At 37.2% G+C, this 16,727-nt stretch overlaps 1 protein-coding gene across 3 annotated transcripts; it reads right to left on the minus strand.

Moving 5' to 3' along the window:
- Nucleotides 1-2,133: 2,133 nt before the first annotated feature.
- LOC116782215 (DNA repair protein complementing XP-G cells-like) lies at nt 2,134-16,631 on the minus strand. 3 transcript variants are annotated; one of them, XM_032678573.1, is made up of 16 exons: nt 16,526-16,631; nt 16,260-16,360; nt 15,447-15,622; nt 14,821-14,936; nt 14,633-14,725; nt 13,801-13,861; nt 12,739-12,882; nt 11,673-11,880; nt 10,231-11,394; nt 9,625-9,857; nt 9,129-9,248; nt 8,196-8,409; nt 6,172-6,316; nt 5,109-5,309; nt 4,100-4,184; nt 2,134-2,785 (listed from the first exon to the last, which is right to left on the minus strand). In XM_032678573.1, the coding sequence occupies exons 2-16, from the start codon at nt 16,345-16,347 to the stop codon at nt 2,243-2,245; spliced, it is 3,591 nt and encodes a 1,196-aa protein (XP_032534464.1). In that variant the 5' UTR covers nt 16,348-16,360; nt 16,526-16,631; the 3' UTR covers nt 2,134-2,242. The 3 variants fall into 3 exon arrangements, with proteins under 3 accessions (XP_032534464.1, XP_032534465.1, XP_032534466.1); XM_032678574.1 differs by having other exon boundaries at nt 16,260-16,363; nt 16,526-16,605; XM_032678575.1 differs by having other exon boundaries at nt 16,509-16,527.
- Between the last annotated feature and the right edge of the window lie 96 nt (nt 16,632-16,727).

A 16,727-nucleotide genomic window follows, 5' to 3' on the forward strand; every position in this document is an offset into this window, starting at 1 on the left:
TAACCAACTTGGGAGTATTTTTTACAAAATAAATAGTGGCAGGATGTAACACTCAGTGTTACTAAAAAGTAACCACAGAGCATAATATCATTCCTCCGTCAAAAGGGTCTCCCAAAGCGCAGATTAAAATTTACTAAGGGGCAGGGGGTGCATTTGCAGCAGGGGTGGTCACGTTAGAATGCAAAACTGTGACAACACAACTCCCAAAATCCTACTCTGCTTTACTCCATGAGACAGCTGTCAATTTGCATAAATATCCACACACTACTAGATTAATTTCAACAAAGATTTTAGCAAGGTGAAAAACACCTTATCTGTAGAAATGTACTCAAAATGAGACATAACAGGGTCAGACCACTTGATATAACCAGATAAAACTACTTAGAAGCCTTGAAGCTGTTCCAAGGAGGACATAGAGGACGAGGAAGATGAAGGTGGAGAAGAAGGGGTTGTCATTTTGAGACCATCAACTCAGATTTGGGAGGTGTGGCAAGGGTGGGATGATGGGAGGGACGGTTTTGGGGATGGGTGTAACCAATGAAGTAATGTCCAGATATTGTAATTAGATGGTATTATAAAATTGTAAAGGTCTATGCCATGGTGGGTACAATATTTTTTGTGTACCTACAACGCCTCAATTAAAGAAGAGCTTTTTGCCTTTCTATACTAAAAATAGTCAGAAACTTATTTCTTTGATTATTTTCTTTGAAATTCTTGACAGGAAGAGTTAAACAGCATTTTAGGAATCTAATACAAAGGTGCTTAGCATCACACTCCTCTGTATTCCAAATGTCTATTCACTCAACAGATTGCAAATACTTACTGCCATAAGAACAACTACAGCTATCTAAGATTTCTCTGTTTTAGTGTGTAATCAATTCAGGACAAGAACTGTCTCTTACTTTACACATTTTTTAGAAAAATTAGTCTTCAACCTCAACTGTGGTTTCTAGGTGTTACAGAAAAATGATAAATTATTGTACAAAAATACTAAACAAACCCTACAGAGAGGTCAGGGTATGTGTACTATACCATACTCAGCAGAAGATATTAACAGGAGCTCTTCTAGACCTATAAACTATTAAACAATTCACTGAGACCTGATACACACTTTTAAAGTAAAATTCAGTAATACTAATCAGTGATTTACAAACCAGTGCTGTAAACTGGCTGTACAGGCTGAGAATTTGCTTAAAATGTTATAATCTTTTAGAAAAGAGGTTTAAAGAGGATAATTTTTGCCCAATATAAACTGTACGTGAAGTATTAGACTCTCTGCAACTGCAAGGGTCAAATCGCACCCAGTTCACGTCAGCCCTTCATCCTTTTAGGGGAGGGTAATATCTAATACAAAACTTAAATATATGGACTTGGATTTCAAACAATGGAACAATGAGAAACACAGCAGAAATATCAACTAAGAAGACAAAAATAGGCAAGAAGGAATAAAATGTAATGTGAGAATAAAAGTAAGACTGTACTTTTCCTCCTTAATCCACAGGAGGTAGAAATAAATTCTACAATCATTCAAAGAGGTGAGATGTGTGAGAAGTCTGAGCCCAACACATTGTCTCTCACAAATTAATCTGATGTGAGTGCTGTAACCAGTGGGTTGCTGCACCACTTTTTCAAACAAACACTGTCTTTTGACATGGTCATGGAAGTCCAAATCTAGAAACATGACATTTACATTCAGAACATAAACAATTACTGCTCATCAGATTATGTAAGGACTTGTTGTACTGTCTGTTTTTCCTTGAGATTTTACGACAGTTTGCTTCATCTCTCTTCAATAAACAACATTACTTTCAAGACAGGTTTAATGAAGAGAAAAGAAAAACAAAACTAATTGAACTTATTTTCCTTCTTGCAATACCCAGAAATCATCCAGGTAGTTTTCAAAATTTCATTTAAGTTCTAAGTTGAGGAAGCAACAGACTGCAGGTGATTTTAACAATTAACTCAGAATGTAAATGACTGGACATCGCATATTGGTTCAATTTTAAAATCTGAATCCAAAAAACTTACATCAAGTTCAATCTAGGTCTTGATGAGTAAATGTCCTAAAATTAGTTTTTTCATCGCTTAGAATCCCTTCTATTTAAGGTTTGGACAGAAAATGCATGACAAATACATAACAAATAGAAATAATTTATTATATTTTATCAAAAATTCATTAGAATATTTACAAAGCTTAAATCATAAATGCCACAGAGTCTGCCCTTTTTATTACTTTCCTTCTTTAAGACTTTTTCTTTCTTATTCCTCTCTTGCCCCGTGATTTGTTTTTTCTGCCCTCAAACACAGGTTTGGCAGTCACCATGACTACATTTCCCAGGTCTTCATCCTCATCACTTGAGCTACTGCACCCCTTTTTCTCTTTATGGTCTGCAATCTCTATCACAGAGGTGTTTTTCCTCCTTTTGCCTAAATCTCTACTTTCTGATTCCTCTGAGGAGTCACTAGAAGTTTCTGAAAGATGCAAATTTCCAATAAAACCACCTCCATATAAACATTCTTTTCTGGAATCCGAGTGTTTTCTTCTCTTTCCCCTCTGGGCTTTTGTTGCCACAGTTAGATTTGTGCAGCCTGTGGTACCTTCCCCTTTTGTTTTCTCATGCTGTTCAAGCTCCATCTCTGTAACAGCAGTGGTCTCCTGAATTTCATCGTCTGCTTCTTTTTCCTTTCTCTTCAGGCAAGTCACAGCTCTGCGCAGTCTCTGACTTTTAATAGCTAGTTTTTCATGCTGCTCTAATCTGAAGAACGAATCAATTCGAAGCTGAGTCTATGAAAAATAAAACAGAAAAACACCTTTGAATAGGATAGGAATTCAGTTGTTATCTCAGCTATGCTATAAGCCACCCAAAACTAAAGCAGGACAAAGGACTAATGAAATTAATACATGTGCACATAGATGTGAACAATAAGATGCATTATTAAGTAATACCTATACCTTATTATAAATTATACAACAAGAACCTTTACAGAAACCAAATAATTAGCAACCTCCAGTGAAATTCATAAACATTGTGCTGATGATTAGACATATGTTGCTATTTTCAACCCTAATACAGAGAACCTCTGTAGTGCTCTTAAGGATGTCCTTACAAACACATCCTTAGCTTCAAGCTGTTAAAACAGCAGAATGTTTACTAAGTAAATGTAGTAAGTGCACTTTACATTTGTGCCTGCAAGTGCAACACACAGTCATTTGACTCAAGTTCATTGTACCACATGCTGCTACAGTATAATTCCGAAGAGTAGAACTAGAAGTAGTCATATAGGATGGATCTGTGCTATTCAACCACAGCTAGGCTTATTGTAGAGACTAAGCTAGTCCTCTATATTTTCCCTAAGATTGTCTAAGAGAAACAGATGGTTCCAAAGGATGCTCCAGTCAACCTGAAAGTATATCTATTTAACCATGGGGTTTGGTACCTTTCAATCCTTCGAGTGATACAGAGAACCTAGAACACTGGTTTAGACAATGTATCTACCTTGTATATGACAAAAGGAGAAAACAGCCTGAGATTGGGTGATCAATTTCACAACTGACTTTGACAGTTTTCACAGTCTGCATCACTATTCCCTTTCAGCTTTTATTCAAGTTGACAGAACATTTATTTGGGAATTAGAATAATATTATTAATGGGCACTTGCTCAACAGTTCAGCCTGCACTCCTCCTCAAAGGATACGTATGGCATCAAATAGGCAGTATCACTTCACCAAAACCTTAGGGGTATTTTTATAAATACTTTTTAAAGACAGCACACTGTCTTTTAAAATTACTAAAGTTGCTTGAGATACCTGTAGCATCAGCTACATCCAGAAGAAACAGCAGCCTCGATCTGAGATAGGTGCTTCACAGATAATAAAATTTGAGACCAACAATTGGTCCCTCACAGCACACTCAAATCATACAGAAATGAAGTCTGGAGAAGTACGTTTAATGATTTAAATATATATACATAAAGATTATAAAACATGACCAAAGCCCAGTTTTCGAGAAACATATTTTAGTTTAAATCCTTGCTCTTAATTTTAAAATGCTTCTCATGATTTTCCAGTTGCCCTTAAACTATACGTTTTATACTTTACCTGCTGCACATTCAGCTGTTTCATCACAGGCAAAAGGATTCCATCTATCTTTGTTGTAGTCCAGCCAAAGTGATCCTTACAGAATGTGTAGAAAGTCAAAGAACTTTACAAAATGGCTATTAACTACTATTCTGTAAACACATAAAATGAAAATTCCTCAAGTAAATAATGTCTGTCAGAAAGTTTCTCCAGTTCAAAAGTTTTTCTACTACAAAACTAGAGAAGACTCTAAGTTATAACAGCTGGCTTATGTGGACTGTTCCAGTATTATGCTATGCATCATAAATCCCACTGTTACATCTCCAGTAGTTGCAGAACCTTTTCTCTAATATCAACACTTCCAAAGGTATGTTTCAATGAAGACAGAACTCATTTTGGCTATACAGTATTGTCATAAGACAAAATACCTATAAATAAATCTTATTTTTACACTTGCACACACTAGAAATTCCATTTACTGTTTAAAACACTATCAGCTCTGCAGGCATTGCCATCTACTTTTCAACAATCCGCTGCAGCTTAGACTGCAACAGATTCAAAAAACAGACATTATTGGAAGAAATGCAGGGAATAACCAGGGATAAAGTGCAGATTGAAACACCATTTCTGATTAGGCTTTGAGACTTATTCATGAAAAATGGCAAACATACATCAGGAGTGTGCAAACAATCCCACTCACTCTAAGTCTAGAAACAGGCAGAGGACAGTTACAGAAGCAGGAGGATCAAAACAAATTAATTAGGCCAGATACAAGATTCTCTTTCCACACAAAGCAAAGCAGCCCACTCTCTAGGAGGGCAGAGCAGCCTTGAGTACCACACAAGCATGGCTGCATTCCCTTCCATTCCAGAGCTGGTGTCATTTTAGGAAAGTGCATGCAGATAGGGCTGGGGACCCCTCACACCCAAGAGATGTTAAGAACTTGCCACTCCATTACTGACTCACTAACACACTTTATGAACTTTGAGTACTTTTACCTAACAAGTCCTACCATACAGTAAAAGGATATTCTCTGATCTGCTCTAAGTCAGGCTTCCCCCAGGTGAACGAACTCCTTGTCTCATCCACCACAGGCTTCAGGTATGCTTCTGCCACTGCTGGATTTGGGAAACCTGAAGAAAGCTGCAGCTCCCGCAGTTTCTTCTTGACCTTGGTATCATGTGGATTAGGTCTCAATTTCTTATTCTTCTGAGCCTCATTCCACCACTCACTGAAAAACAGAGATTATTAATTTGCCTCCATAACATATAATTTGAAATATCAAGAGCCACCATGCTTATTTCAATAGCCTTAGTCTCTCTACTTCAGTTGCTACAAGGTATGAGGTAGAAGATTTCTAAATAAAGGATGGTCAAAGTGATAAATAATCTGTAAGCAGAAAAGACAAAACATACACATTAAATGCAGCCATTGTAAGCCACAGTAGTAAACATCACCTGGATTCCCCATAAATTGCTAAACAGAAGACCCTAACTTCAGCCTCGCTTCCTCACACGAGGATCATTTTTGGAGATTTTTTTGGTATGAAAGGGGAAAAAAAAGAAAACAACAACAACAAAAAAACACAAACCAACCCCAACAAAACAAAACAAACAAACAAAAAACCCAAACAAAAAACCAAACCTTCTAACCGTCCTTGCCTCTGCCAATACAACTGCCTTGGCCCTCTTCAAATCTTGTTCTTCCCCACAGCCTACCTGTCTGTCTCTTTCCAGGTCATCCATCCTCTTTTCTCTATGAACAAGCTATAGCAACTTCTCACAAACTCAGGCAGAATAAACCTCTGCTCCATTATGGATCCAGCTCTGCAATGAACTCTGAGGCAGTCACACAGTTTTACAGCTGTTCTATTTCACTGTAATTGCTCACTCATGGTAATTGCTGTATCAATATGTCACCTTATTTACCTATCATTTCAAATAGTGGTATAATGGAGACACATGTTTTACAATTTAGTCTCCTTAATGATGGTCAAAGGTGGTCATATGTCTTGGTGCATGCTTAAGCAGCAGAAAAGCATATTCATTTTCATAATATGGAGAGACAAAAGAGCAAAATAGAATGAAGCATACGCAAATTTTAAGAGTGGTTCTAAGCCATGCCCAGGAAATTCATTTAAAATCTCCATCGCTGTTACGAAGCCAACATTTGGGATGCCCTCAGTGTAGTCACTTCCAAGCAAGTACGCCAAATTAATCAGCTTGCTTCTATCCAACCCTGTAAAAGAAAGTGCATAAACCAAATAAAACCAGTGGATGCAGCATTTATTCTCTTACAAATTAAAAAATATTATCTGAAAGGCAAAAATCAAAAGGAACGCAAAGGCATTTACTCTGTAAAATTATATTTAGTTCAACATCAGAATTTGTTCAATTATATTCTAGAGTACTATAAATATGCTCCTTCTAGGTCAAGCACCAATAGTTGTGCTAACTGGGCAAATACATCTTGCCAAAATTAAACTGTTACAAGGGACATCAGGAGGAATTTTTTAACAGAAAGGGTTGTTAAACATTGGAATCGGCTGCCTGAGGAGGTGGTGGATTCACCACCCCTGGAGGTGTTCAAGAAACAACTGAACATGGCACTCAGTGCCACAGTCTAGTTGGTAAGGTGGTGATCAGTCAAAGGCTGGACTTGATGACCTCAGAGGTCTTTTCCAACCTAAATGATAGTCTAATGTCAAAACCTTTGGGAAATTCAGGGTTGCCAAGAGATTTTTTTTTTTACATTTATTTTATCCAATTACTGTCCTGTTCCCATCTAATGCAGACTCAAATTTAATAATGCTTTAATAAAAAAATGTTTAAATAAAAACATTCTGTTTGAATTCTAGTCCATAATATCAATGCCTCTGCTTCTTAAGTGTTCCCCAACTGGGAGCCTTTTGTTCTGTGCTGGTGCAGTTACTAAGTAGGCCAGAAGAGCCTGTGGAACAGCCAGAAAGAAGGAAAAACTCAGCCAACCATTTCTACTTGATATAAGGTTTGAGGCAACCAGACTGATTTTTAGTGACCAGCTTCAATAATTTAGATTTAAATAAAAAATAACTTTAAAAAAATTCAATGCAGAAAAGGAGGGATGTGATTCTAAACAAACAAAGCAAGATCATCATCATGCTAGTTAGGATATCTATCAAGAACGGAGCTAAGAAAGAAGAATTGTGCAACGCATGGGAAAGAAGTAGCAGTACAAGGCTGCAGAGAAATGTGACATCAAGACCAATGGTGACTATTTTTCCCCAATAAATAAATAAAAGCTCTGGCTTATTACATTAATAACAGTTAAAAATCACACACACATGCTTTTACAGCAATTCTTTCCAAGTAAGCTACATGAGCATACTTCAGTAGGGGAAAAAATATTCCATTCCATTTGCTGGAAGAAGAAACCAAAGATATTTTTCACCACATAAAAATTGTATGAAATGTTACATGCTGAAGACATTAAAATATTACTTCAAAGTCTACAGCCTCTCAAATCTGAAAGTGTCAAAACTGATTTTAAGAATTCTGCTAGAAAAAGGCATAATAAGTTTAACTTGGTTCATATTTTCCCTAATACACTATGTGACACTGAAGTTTAGTAGTTCAACAAAATTAGCAACAATTTGATTAGACTGGTTGAAGAGCAATCTGAAAGAAGAAAAAAATCTGTCAGTGTTAACTAAATGAAAAATGTTTTACATAGCATACACATATTTCTGATCCTCTTTTAACATATTATGTGTCAGTATGCCCAAAACTAACTTCCATTTCCAGAAGACTATAAATTTGATGACATCAGAATATAATTTTCCTACCACATCAGGAAAGTCATGCTAACATTTATCCAGGAACTGATACCATAGTTCATATCTCCAGCCTTGATGATCATCACATTAACTCAGTATATGAAATGCAGGAGTTTGTATATTCAGGGTGGTCAGTTGGCAGTAAAAACAGTAACCTAACTGAATGGCTTTAGAGACTACCCAAAGAACAGGCACTGTAATAACAGACACACAAAATTCTGTAGAAAACACAATTTCAAAGAGACAGATGGCAGCGCTGTCTTATTAAAGACTGTGTTTAACAAACCAATACCCGAGGCTTACCTAGCTCGTTTTGCAAATCAATATACTGATAATATTCTACATATTTGTTCTGGCTGAAGAAATTTTTATAAACGTGTCGTGCGCCAAATAACCAAACATCACTGTCATCGGTGATTGTCCCAGAGGTCTGATCAGTAAGGTCCAATATGGCACACTGTGCCTCTGCTTCCATTGGAGCTTCAATATATGGAATGCCAAACAGACGCAGAAGCTCCTGTAGGATGGAGGGAAAGCAACAATTCATCTAAAGAATTAACTTCTATTATACTTCTGCTTGACTTGGAACTGCTAGATTCACACTTGGGATGTATTTCATATTTGGCAGCAAATCTTAATTTCCCCTAAAAAGTGCCAAGCACAGTTAAGTCAAGGGGGAAATCACACTTATCTCAGGTAGATAGTTCCACATAAGTCAAGCACTACTTGAGCACCCTATTAGCATAGAGTTTGAGAACCTGCTATCTTAATTACACAAGCATACTTAACTACTGTGTTTTCCACAGCAAGGAGAAAATTCCATGCATTACAGTTATGTGGCATCCATGAAAGAAAGATGCAGGTTAAATGAAAAAAAAAAATCATATTTTAAAAAAATTGGTCATCACTTCAGCTAAGAAAATAGTTGAAAGCATATGAGAAACATTCATATCAAGCAGGAAACAGTGGGTAGACTAATCATTCTTTGGATAGTGTTTTGATATATATGTATTTTGATGCATTTTTGCTTTTACGGAATACATTATTTAACTTCAGTTAAATATCCAACACGCACTAGGTTTACAGACTTGTGCTATTTACACAGTTCTGGGTTATGTTCCCCACTCAGCTAGAGGAAAAAAGGAGACCTATAATTAACAAAAATTACTAACAGCTTTTGAGTAAATTACTGGGGTGGAGGAGTGAAACAAATCAAAATGACTCAGTAAATACTACCTGGCTTTCCAAGAACATCTGTCCTGTTACAGAAGCAGCAACACGCTCCTGCTGCTGTTTCTGAGACTGAAGCATATTCTGCTCAGTAGAAAGGTCCCTTTCTAATTCTTCTAGTTCTTCCTGAAAATATAAACCAAGATTTCCATTATTTCAACAATTCAGGTATACTTAGTTAAGTACAGCACTAAGTCTCCGGCTATAATTATTCTAGTAGTATATGATCCATTAATTCACACTCAGAAGTTGTTACAGCTTCTCTAATGCAGTACCAGGGATAGGTTGTCATCACCGTGCTACACCCTTTAAAGTTTCCCTCTGATTTCAGGGAGATTATGATTAACTATCTTTAAACAAAAATCAGTTCCTGTACAATTAGATACATATATGAGAAAGCAATGAAACAATAAAAAGCTGTCCAATAGTTTTCCTTAACAACTACTTGGAGACAAAGCACTCCATTAATAGCTCAAAACAAGTAACAAGGAGAACAAGTTACCAAACTGATGTCTTGCCACTCATCCACTGCATCTTTATTATCAGCTTCTCTTTCAACATTCTGAGCATTTCCCAACTGCACTTGATCAGACTCCTTCAGCAGCTCCTGTGTGGCATCATCAGGTCTACCTGCCTCTAGTTCTGAAAGCGCTGTTTCATCACCCAGTTTTTCATCATATTTAGTAGGAAACTCAGCCTCATTACTGATTTCAGTATCCACTTCAATAAAGCTTGCTATTAAGAGAAAACAGATACTTGAACATATTGTTAGCTTGGGCAGTGTTTTAATTTTTTTTCCTACATGCAGACTTATATCTAAGGATTGTGAAATTACACAAACCAAGTGGCTGACCATTAATACACCAGTTAAATTCAGTGTACACAACAACATGCTTTCCTGACTTTTTGTATTTTATACTCAGGTTTCAATGATAAAATGTGACACCAAGGGGAAAAACATAGCTCAGATTTTCTTCCCACCTCCTGTATGTGTAGGGATAGGTGTATTTAAAGCATTTCGCACTGAGAGAAAAGGTTACCTTCAAAGGACTACAAATATGCTAAGTTCCTATTTTTTTATCTTTTTACACAATTAAAAAGCACATACCATCGGAATCACTGTCTTCAGACTGTGAAATCCCTTCTCTTTCCTCCTCAGGACCTCTTGCTTCTGGAAAAACTCTAATATGCTTCTGTACCTCAGATACATTCTCTTCTGTTTGCAAAATTACTTCCTCTATATTTTCAGAAATTTTCAAGTTTTTCTCATTTTTAGAAAGGTCTGTTGTTGCAGCATGAATCAAAGCCCCTATACTAGTTTGTACAGAGGAACAACTTGGCTTCTGCACACACAAATTCATATCCTTATCTTCCAAAGACTTTAAGTCCATTTTGGAACCATTTTCTTCTTTTTCTAAGTCTTCTTTGCCTTTCCTAGTATTTTCAATACAAGAATAATTTTCAGCTCTGGATATACTGATATCTTTGGGTGAAATATGATTTTTGGAACCATTTTCTTCTTTGTCCAAATCTTCTGTGTCTATTCTAGTACTGTCAATAAACAAATAATTTTCTGCTCTGGATATACTGGTATCCTTGGGTGCAATACAATTTTTTGAACCATTTTCTTCTTTGCTTACATCTTCTTTGCCTTTTTTAGTATTGTCAGTAGAAGAGTAATTTTCAACTGTGGATATACCAGTGTCTTTGGGTGTAGTATGATTTTCTTCCAACTTCTGACTCTTCTGTTCAAATTCAGCACCATGCGTAGTCACTTGGATTGACGAACAAATTGTAGCTGTAAGTATGTTTTTTCCTTCCTTAACTTCAGGAATCTGCTCTTCCTCATCTGAGCTACTAAGCAGAAAATCTTTCACTTCTGATCTTTCTGGTAGCACTCCATCAGTTCTAATAGTAACAACTTCTTCCCTTTTATCCTCATCACTCAGAGCTTGCTGAATTGCCCGTAGTGTTCTTGGAGACACACTGCCTTCCTCTGTTACAAATTGATCTACATTCAATTGTCCTGTATCCAGTTCTTCTTCTGAGCTGCTTTCTACCATAGCAGCCTGGATAGCAAGCAAAGTCCGAGGAGAGGGTGGTGCTGTCACCACATTATTATCTTTCTCTGTCTGCGTCTTGTCAGATGCAACTAGCTTTGCATTAGCAGGAGATTCGTTGATTTTATTCAATTTAGTCAATTCAAGCATTTTTGATGAGGGTCCTGCAGTAGTTTCCAAGTCTCTATTTATAGCTTCTTTTGCTTGAATACCTGAAAGAAAGTTTTTGTTGATTTTTTTTGTTTTAGTAAAAAACCGCTTTATAATAACATTCCATTTTACATAATGAACAACATTATATAAAGATTAATAAATCACTTTTCTACAGGTTTACAGATCACAGTTAATTATGTACAATAGTAATGCACATTTCATACAAAGTATTGGCTACATGCGCCTGTAAACAATATTCAGGGGTTTTTTTAAAAACTGCCAGCTGCAGAGTGTACACTCCAAACAAGAGGTTTTACAAAATTAAGACCTGACATACCCTTTATCAGAATATAGTGAGAAGTCTCTTCAGAGACCACCCTCCTTGATTCCACTTCTTTCACAAAACCACCTTCATTTTCATATTGTGTTTGGATTTCACCCGAGTGCTGTTGATTCATTTCTTTTTGCACATTCTCTATGCACCGATTGAGGTTGCTTTTTTTAAGCAAGCCCCTAAGCTGGTACTGGGAAAACTCATTGGAGTCCTCAAAACAAAACAAAACAAAATGAAACAAAACAAAACAAACAAGTCAATTGAAATAAAATGCCCCTTTTAAGCAAGTTCATTTCCCACACTCTGGAGAGTGTGGAAACTCTTAAAAGAGTTCCTTTAAACAGGTAACATTTGTGTTTTACTGACTGCTGCACTCCCAAACGACAGCAATACTATCCTGGTAACATGCAACAATTCTAAAAGGTACCAGTAGTTCTGACTGCTCGTTAAACATGAAATATCAATTATGTGACCAACAAACTTAGTTGGTTTGCAGAGGTCATTTCCATCTTATAAAAGAAAGCAATTAAAACAGAATCCACACATGGACCATTCTAAAATTATGATTCTTAGCTATCATTTGATCTGTCATACACTGTACTTTCAAATCTAACTCCAGAAGCGGCACTGTAGGATTCTCCATTTGTCTCTGAGCAGCTTCAGCAACACATCTCTCTGTCTAAGTTACAAAAGCCTTTTCCCAGCTGCCAGCTCCGCTAACAACCTCAGGGTTTGGAATCCTAGTTGTGTTCATTCTGCCTGGTTTATCCACACCACTAGCTTGTTTTTGCAATTGAAATCTTGGGCATAATGCTGATGAGGTATGAGACAGAGCATGCTTTTTCTCGTTCTTGCCAAACTGAATTAGCTCTGCTAATTTTAGTGGAAATCAAGAGATAAGGTTGTTAAGAGTCATTATCTCATTGGATTTTTTCCCCCTCAATATAACATCTCTTATTAAGTAGTCCAGGGAGTAAAGGTTTCCAGATGTGATACACTTACATAGTCCTCATCTGCATTAATGGCAATAGCTCCATTCTGTTGGCTTGAAAATTATTTTAAATATTACCTCTGGCATTGCTTCAAATAACGTTCTTCTTCGCTTTGTAAGTTCTTTAATATCAGTCAAGATCTCATGTTTTACTTCTGGAGGCAGCTTGTTGAAATCTTCTGATTCAATATCTACAGAATAAGGATTTTCACATAACTGTTCCTATAAAAATGGAAAATAACATAAAATATAAATTTTATATTACAGCACAGCGAAAATAGTAAATATTTAAAGCATCATTCCAAACAACAAGATCAAAAAAAAAAAACTTAGGAATTTTGTTGCTACTTCCTATATGGTAAAGAAAACAAGGGAAAAAAAAGGTAACTGCTACATAATAAAACAATGTAAAGTACATAATTATTGATGTACATTATACAGAGAAACTTGGTTTTACTCTTTTTACAAAAAGATATTTAGTATAAATCACAGAAGTAGGTTCTATAGCCTCAGCTAGTCTGATTATCTTTCTAAAGAGGTTCTCCTTCTGAATGAGAACTACTTCAAAGATAAACAGTATTTTCAGGAGTTTTTCTTTTTTTTTTTTTCTGTTGATGAAAGCAGAGATAATTTTATTACTCATTATGTCTTCTCCTTAGGTTATATATTTCTCTTCTCCTCTTCCTATGAGCACAACAGAAGCAAATACAGAATTTATCTGTGAAAACTCAAGGAATGAAATCCTTCAGCATCAGTTCATATGTGCAGAAGCACAGGAATTTTGTTAAATGCTGTCTTTTATATGCATACACACGTGCATAAATGCATACATGTCACGTACATCATCAGAAAAACCAATTTTTCTCAGTATGTTCAGGGAAAGTAGTAAAAAGAAAAAAAAAGGATACCATAAAAAATTTCTCTTCCGTTGTATCCTAGTGGAGAAATTACATTTATATTTCCTCATTACCAGGAAGTCTTAGAGTACCAAAAATTAACTTGTTTGCTTGAGAAGTAATGCTATAGTAAGACCTATATCTCCAAACAATTGGGCTTTTTTAAGCTTTTTGTTTATCTTTTAAGCATAGCACATGAATGAGAAGACTGTTCACAGTAACAGGGCAATTAGGTTGCACTTACTTGCAACATCTTTTTTTGGCTCACTCTCATTTGCCATTCCTTTTCTTCCTCCTCCTCCGAGCTAAAAATCACAAAGAGAAAACAAAAGGTGTAGATATTTACCCAGGAAAATAAAGTTCCTATTTAAAGCAAAAGGACTTTAGTCATCTCTTTGGTAGTAAGTACAAAAATACACACACACACACATATATATATATATACATATACATACAAACACACATTATAAATACATACACAGGTCAAAAAGATCTGAGCAGAAAGCAAGAAGGCAGACTTATGTCAGCTAAAACTAGATTGAGACAACTGATGCTGCTTAAATCCTTACCTGATGGTCAGTGTTTAAAGTACATGAAAGGACAGATATACGTAGAGCAATCTAACACACAGCTTCATGTTCTCAGTTTGTGTTATTTGTCATATTTGACAGCACAAACAAAGCCTGCTCCTGCTGAACATGTCAATGCTCTGAACAGGGGGACACAAAACAGAGTCATACAGGCAGCAGTCACCCAAGCTTGAACAATCAGTCCCATTTAGTTGTACAGATATGGTCACAGAGACTGAGGTAGACCTTCCATCCTTAAACATGAATCCAGTGTAGAAATTTAATCTATGGGCTGAAAGCTTCTTCTGGTACTTTCTCATAAGTAACTAGAAGGGTTCTGTGTACGGTTATAAACAAACCCTCCAAAAAGAAACTGAAATAAAATATAAATTAAAAATATACTTCATATATTACAGAATCTCATAGATCAAAGGCCTTTCAGCAGCATCAAAAAATGTGTTTAATGCTTTTATCCTAGTTTAAGTTATTTTTCTTAATTTTACCTACCTATTCTTCTCTTCATCTTCTAAAGCAGGCAATACATACATATCATCAATTTCTCCTCTTCGAACTTGTGTAATACTGGGCAAAACTTCATTGCTTAGGGAAAAGGAAAAAAAACCCACAGTGATTAAGAGCTATATAAAGAATTATCTGACACTTATAAATGAGGGAAAAATGATTTTTATTCTTGCCTTTTTCCCGCAAGAGCAGTTTTGATAACGTGTCTCTTCAAAAGCGTTTTCAAGAGTTTCTCTGTAGTTTCCCTGGAATCACTGATGGCAACTTCCTTTCTTTGTCTTCGCTTAGCCTGTGAAAATAAGATTAACACCAACAAGATTTTGCCAGATGCTGAAGATGCACATCCAATGAATCACTGTTAAAATTCAGTGTGCTGAGCCTACGAGCTACTCCTAAGTCATCCTACACTACTGGGGTCATAGCCTTCAAATCCTCTAAATCTACGTCTGTTTCCTCTGTGGGACTTGGGAACAGCTTTCAGCTTCTGGGTACAAATGCCGCAAGAGTTCATTCAGGTCCATTCTGGAGCCTGATCCAGGCTTATGCCATCCTCTACTTCTCCACAATCTGGTTTCTAAGGAAATCAAACCTGCCTCTATCAAAAGAGAGCTGCCGCATACTCCAAGAGCTAACCTAGGTTGGGACTGCAAAGGACACTGCACAGCAGTGGCTTCAAGCCCTCCGTCCTCACAGATCAGAAGCATAGGCAGAACAGTAGGAAGGAGATTGAACATGGCTACTTAGTTTCAGTGGACGCACACCCTATTTTGCATTGCAATGACCCAGCAAAGGCACTTACCAAGGTTTGTCTCTTCAGAAGAGGTGCCTCTCCATCAAAAACAAAGACAGGTCGAATTCGGAAAAACAGTAACTTGCAGAGCCGATGGAACAGAGTGAGGAGGTGAGCATTCCGTACGGAAACACCACCACGATCTCTGGCTCCCTTTATTGCTTGGTTCAACCAAATACTGATATCTTAAAGAACCGCTGAGAGGAAAAACTCTGCTCTCTTACACATATACTACATTAAGTTTCTATAAAGTGCACATATTTGACTGAGTGGCTTTTGCCCACTGCTTCAGGTTTGGCTTATGGAAACCAAAATTATCCAGATAGCTGTGAACTTTGGAGAAGAATAAATTCTTGCCCTTATTGCCCTGCACAAAAAGTAGAGTGGAAGGAACTGTGGAGCAAGTACCTCCCCAATTATTTTTACACATAAATGAAGGCTAATTTCCCTCCACATCTTTCCAGCATTTAACCAAGCATACAGGATAGGAAAGCTGATTTTTAAGTATTTAATTTTTTCATCTTACAGTCCTACAGAGAGCAGCAAGTTTATTTATAAAGCACAAAATCCTAGAGTCCAACACTTTTGTAAGGAACCTATTCAGAAAAGCCTATTTTTCAAACGATAAAAACAGAAAGAGCTTACTATTCCACATATTATAAAGCATAAAATCCACCTACCAAAATATTGTCAATTTAAAATTAATAACAACAATAATCATCATAATCACAACAAGAAAAGATGATCACTCATAAGTAAGGGAAATAGTTAAGATAATCTCCCTCACAGTTTTGGCTCCCCGGCTTTACTTTTAAAGGATACCCACAGCAAGAATTTTCCCTTCTAGCGTTTCTGGGCTTATGGTTCTCCCGGTGCATTCAAGCAGTTTCCAAAGTCCTTGAACTCCCATGGTCCTTTCTTACCTGCTTTGAGAGAAAATCCGTGAGGCAAAAAGAAGGGATAACCCAAAGATGATTCGGCCCACGTCTGCTTCATTAATGTGAACAGAAATAAGGAGGCAGCCGCTCGGCCCAGGACCAGCAAGGGCAGGGAGGGGTCGTGGTGCTGGACCTGGGGCGGGAGCTCACCTGCGGCGGACGGGGGAGCGTAGCCTGGTGGGGGACCCGGAAGGGCCGGACAGGCCCAGCGGCCTCTGCAGCCAGCGAGCGCAGACACCGCCCCGGTACCGCCCCGGCGCTGCCCCGCGGCCCGCCGGGAAGCGCCGTGAGCGGGGCGGAGCTGGCTCTCCTTCCCGATCTGCCAGGAGCCGCTCACCTCCGCCTTTCACAG

Source organism: Chiroxiphia lanceolata, chromosome 2 (genome assembly GCF_009829145.1).
Source record: "Chiroxiphia lanceolata isolate bChiLan1 chromosome 2, bChiLan1.pri, whole genome shotgun sequence".
NCBI classification, from domain to species: Eukaryota; Metazoa; Chordata; class Aves; order Passeriformes; family Pipridae; genus Chiroxiphia; species Chiroxiphia lanceolata.

What these genes read in the sequence shown, in the direction of transcription:
- LOC116782215 (XM_032678573.1), bottom strand. Translation starts at nt 16,347, where the DNA reads ATGGGAGTTCAAGGACTTTGGAAACTGCTTGAATGCACCGGGAGAACC. An exon ending in ACTGCTCTTGCGGGAAAAAG is followed by an intron (nt 14,726 to 14,820) that starts GCAAGAATAAAA and finishes CTTTTCCCTAAG; the next exon opens with CAATGAAGTTTTGCCCAGTA. An exon ending in TATTTGAAGCAATGCCAGAG is followed by an intron (nt 11,881 to 12,738) that starts GTAATATTTAAA and finishes TTTTGTTTTGAG; the next exon opens with GACTCCAATGAGTTTTCCCA.